The sequence below is a fragment of the Cyprinodon variegatus genome, unplaced genomic scaffold (assembly GCF_000732505.1).
Source record: "Cyprinodon variegatus isolate N-32 unplaced genomic scaffold, C_variegatus-1.0 Scaffold79, whole genome shotgun sequence".
In the NCBI taxonomy this organism is placed as follows: Eukaryota; Metazoa; Chordata; class Actinopteri; order Cyprinodontiformes; family Cyprinodontidae; genus Cyprinodon; species Cyprinodon variegatus.
Genome location: NW_015150532.1, coordinates 408033 through 411622, shown reverse-complemented (window position 1 = coordinate 411622; position 3590 = coordinate 408033). Strand labels below are relative to the sequence as shown.

Genomic DNA, 3590 nt, shown 5'->3' with positions numbered 1-3590 from the left:
TGAAGACGTTTCGCCACCTCTCCAGGAAGCTTTCTCAATTCAAAGCTTTGAAAGCTTCCTGGAGAGGTGGCGAAACGTCTTCAAATCTTGGAAACCAAGTCCAGTGGATATTTTTTTGAATTTTTACGGAATGACTATGACCTGGATGACTGAGAACCTTCATCAGCATATAGATATTTTTACTTGAGCATCATTCAATATCAATACCAGCATTGGTATCGATATTATCAATAGTAGATTCGATCTCCTCTACCAAATGGCAATACGTAAAAACTGCATTTGAGTCCATTGTACTATAGACAGGGTTAAAACCAGAATTTATGTACAGTGTATACATTTTAATCACCTCATACTGCTTTCCAAAGTTTCCACTTTATGGGCTTTCACTGATTTAGTACAATAACAACCTGAAATAATTATTTATACCATCTTATAGCTCTGAGCAAAAATATTTTAAGTTTTCTTTTTTTTAAATAAGGAAAAAAACATATCCAAGAAAAAAATAAACTGAACATAAAATATCTGTCCTGTTTGCCATAAAGGCAACTCCACAAATGTAGGTGAGAAAGTCCTCTGGTTGGATGAGACTAAAATTGCCCTTTTCAGCCAAAAGAAAAAACGCTATGTCTGGTGAAAACCTACAACCTTTCATCTCAAGAACACCATCTCCAAAATAAAACATGGTATTGGCAGCATTATGCTATAGGGATGGCTGTGTATCCATTCAGAGTAAGGATGGATTGGCTTGATAGAGGGAAGCTAATGAGTAAAACCTGCCAGGCTGCCTGGGATTTAAGACTTGGATGGAGGTTTGCCTTCCAGCAGGACAATAACTGAAAGCAAACTGCTAAAGCTACTATAAGACCAATTTAAAGGGAAACATTTAATTTAGTTGGAGTCAGAGGCATAGCCAGAAATTTTTTATAAGGGTGGCCATGCAATAACCAATGTACAATGAGGGGTGGCCAAAAGCGGATAGGCACCAGAACCTCAGGGTCAATCTAAACTGTTCCAAAAGGAAAATGAACAATAACAACATCCATATTTACTACAGCAAGACAAACTATACTTTCCTGCAGCCTTTGCTAACACATAGATATACACATATATATATTTAAACATCCATGCTGTCTAAATCAAAGGTGTAGTGGACAGAATTCGTCAGTTTTGAGTTCTGGGGTGAACATCTTATTCATTGTCATTACTCACCTACTTTTATTAATAATCACTCTGCATAAAATTTATATTTACATATACTAGTATATACATTAAATGGATTACTTATTATTAAAGTAGTTATTTATCTCTGATTTCAGTGAAGATTCCTAGATGACTTGCGGAGACAATTTCTCATTACCCATATAGGACAAAATCTAGTTCTTAAAAGAGAATGAATTCTGTATTTATCTTTAATGTTAGTATACTGATGGGCATAATTAACCAAAGTGTTTTTGTTGTCAGCTAATGGTTTACATATAGAAAATTAAAATGTTAAATAAGTTAGTACATTCCATTTGAGAGTATTGCTGCTGCCACTGTCTGTATTACAGGGAAAAAATGGTAGGGGGGCCACAGGGGTGGCCACGGCCACCCTTACCGTTACCCAATCCTGGCCCCCATCTAGCTCCGCCCCTGGTTGGATTGGCCTAATAAGCTCCAGACCTTAAGTTAATTACTAGTCTTTGGTTAGACTTGTAGATCACTGTTTACAAAAATAAACCATCCAACATAAAGTAGCTGGAGCGATTTTTCCTTGAACAAGGGGCAAAAGTCCTAGTGGTGAAATACGGCAAGCTCATCGACAATCATCCAAAGTGAAGTGCGGCTCAAATTGCTGTAAAATGTGGATCTACATACTACAGATTCTGGGATGTGTGGTGAACGGGGAACAGTTATGCACTCTGACAGTTTCTGAAATGTATCCTATTTGTTGTTCAACAGAAAAAAAAAAAAAAAAAAACAGAAGACAACTTCAAAGTTGTGGGATTGTTCACTACATAAACTAGTGGAAACTCTCAAACAATCTCATTTAAAACCAGAGATATAAGGCAATGGGGGTGAATATTTCAGGCCAGTGTATCTGATTTAATTTATCTTATGTTAAACGGTAATGTGCATAATTTGGATCTGTTTGTTTTATAAAGAGTCGTAAAGAAGTCAACTGAACTGAAGTCAAGTAAAGATAAAATGCCTCATCCCTCTTATGATTGACAGCTTACTGCCTTCATTCCCACCTTTTAGTGCATACTGAGTGAAAAGAGAACAGCATGCTACTTTTCTTTTTTCCAACCTTAAAATTAGTTCAGGCATGATAATATCCCCTGAGGAGCTCAGCAGGAACACTAATCAAACACACATCATCAGGTGACTTAATCAAACTCATGGCCCAGTGGGGCTCACTCTATTCCTGTTTACTGGAAACAGCAACCTCTGGATCATGGATCACACACCTAAACCACATCCACCTCATCTTGAGAGCAAACACAATATCCTGGCAACTCTCCTATGACACACAACAAGCCAGCCACACAGAGGCAGGGAATTAATCAAAGACCTTTATCACCTAGAGCACTCACCCTCTTCACCTATGTGGTATTTCTGGATCAACCAGGTAATTATATCCTGACCTGCAGGAGGGAAAAAAAAATATATTGATAAAAGAATGAAAAGCAGAAGTTAGACACAGAAAGATTTAAAATATGTGTTGCTGTAAATTGATAGTGAACAATAAAAATTTTCACTACAAATGCACATGGATTACATAGATCATTTTAAACACACCTGTCATTGCGTGCGGGATGACTGTTATAAGGAGCCTCTGATTTCTCATCTTTATGCCCATATCAGGGTCCTGCATGGCCACAATCACTTTCTCCATCTTTCAGGGGAGCGCGCACATGGAGAGGAAAACACTCACATCACACGCACTCATCAATAAGTTAGAAGTTCAGAAAAAAATAGAGCGTGCATAACAGGACCATGTTCTTCTATTTATCATTTAATTTTCTATTACAAAACATCTAAATAGGTTAGATTATTGTGGATCGCTTTTGTTTTAAAGTTAAACATTTTATAAAAGCCATATATAATAATAGGTTTACCTTCCGAAAGCATGACATTTGCTCCTGGTGCAGTCCTCCTTTAGCCAGAGTGTTAATTGTCATCTTGTGGGATGCTGAGAATCAACCGGCGGGACGCAGAAGTGCGGAACACCAAAGTACTGCGAGGAGCGCGCGGCAGCGGGAGTGCGCGCGCGGTATCCCTGTTTTTCTGGACGCGCGCTCCTGCGGTGCGCAGAGCGCGCGCTTGTTTCAGTGCATTTATTTTTATTTCTATATCTATTCGTCTGACTTTAGAATGATTTTCATCTGGACAACTTTGAATTGGAGAGGCTCTAGAGGATTAGTAGGTTTAATTCCTTAAAATGTTGCTCAATATCTAAAAGTAAGAGTTCTTTTCTTTTGTATTCTATAAACTCTAGCTTTGCAGCAGCTATTAAATTTAAAATAAATATAATTTTTTTTATGAATGCAGATATTTGGTCACAGGAAGCAGATCTGATTGTTTTGATGAAAATGCCTTTGTAATGG

At 37.7% G+C, this 3590-nt stretch overlaps 1 protein-coding gene across 2 annotated transcripts in view; it reads right to left on the bottom strand.

Annotated features, from left to right (window-relative positions):
• The window catches only part of rgs11 (regulator of G-protein signaling 11), a 14398-nt gene extending 11171 nt beyond the window's left edge, over window positions 1-3227 (bottom strand). For both annotated transcript variants that reach the window (XM_015372989.1, XM_015372990.1), the window contains exons 1-3: window positions 3102-3227; window positions 2782-2878; window positions 2577-2627 (exon numbers count right to left, since the gene is read on the bottom strand). In XM_015372989.1, the coding sequence (XP_015228475.1) occupies window positions 2577-2627; window positions 2782-2878; window positions 3102-3164 (211 nt within the window). In that variant the 5' untranslated portion in view covers window positions 3165-3227. The remainder of the gene's footprint in view (window positions 1-2576; window positions 2628-2781; window positions 2879-3101) is intronic.
• Between the last annotated feature and the right edge of the window lie 363 nt (window positions 3228-3590).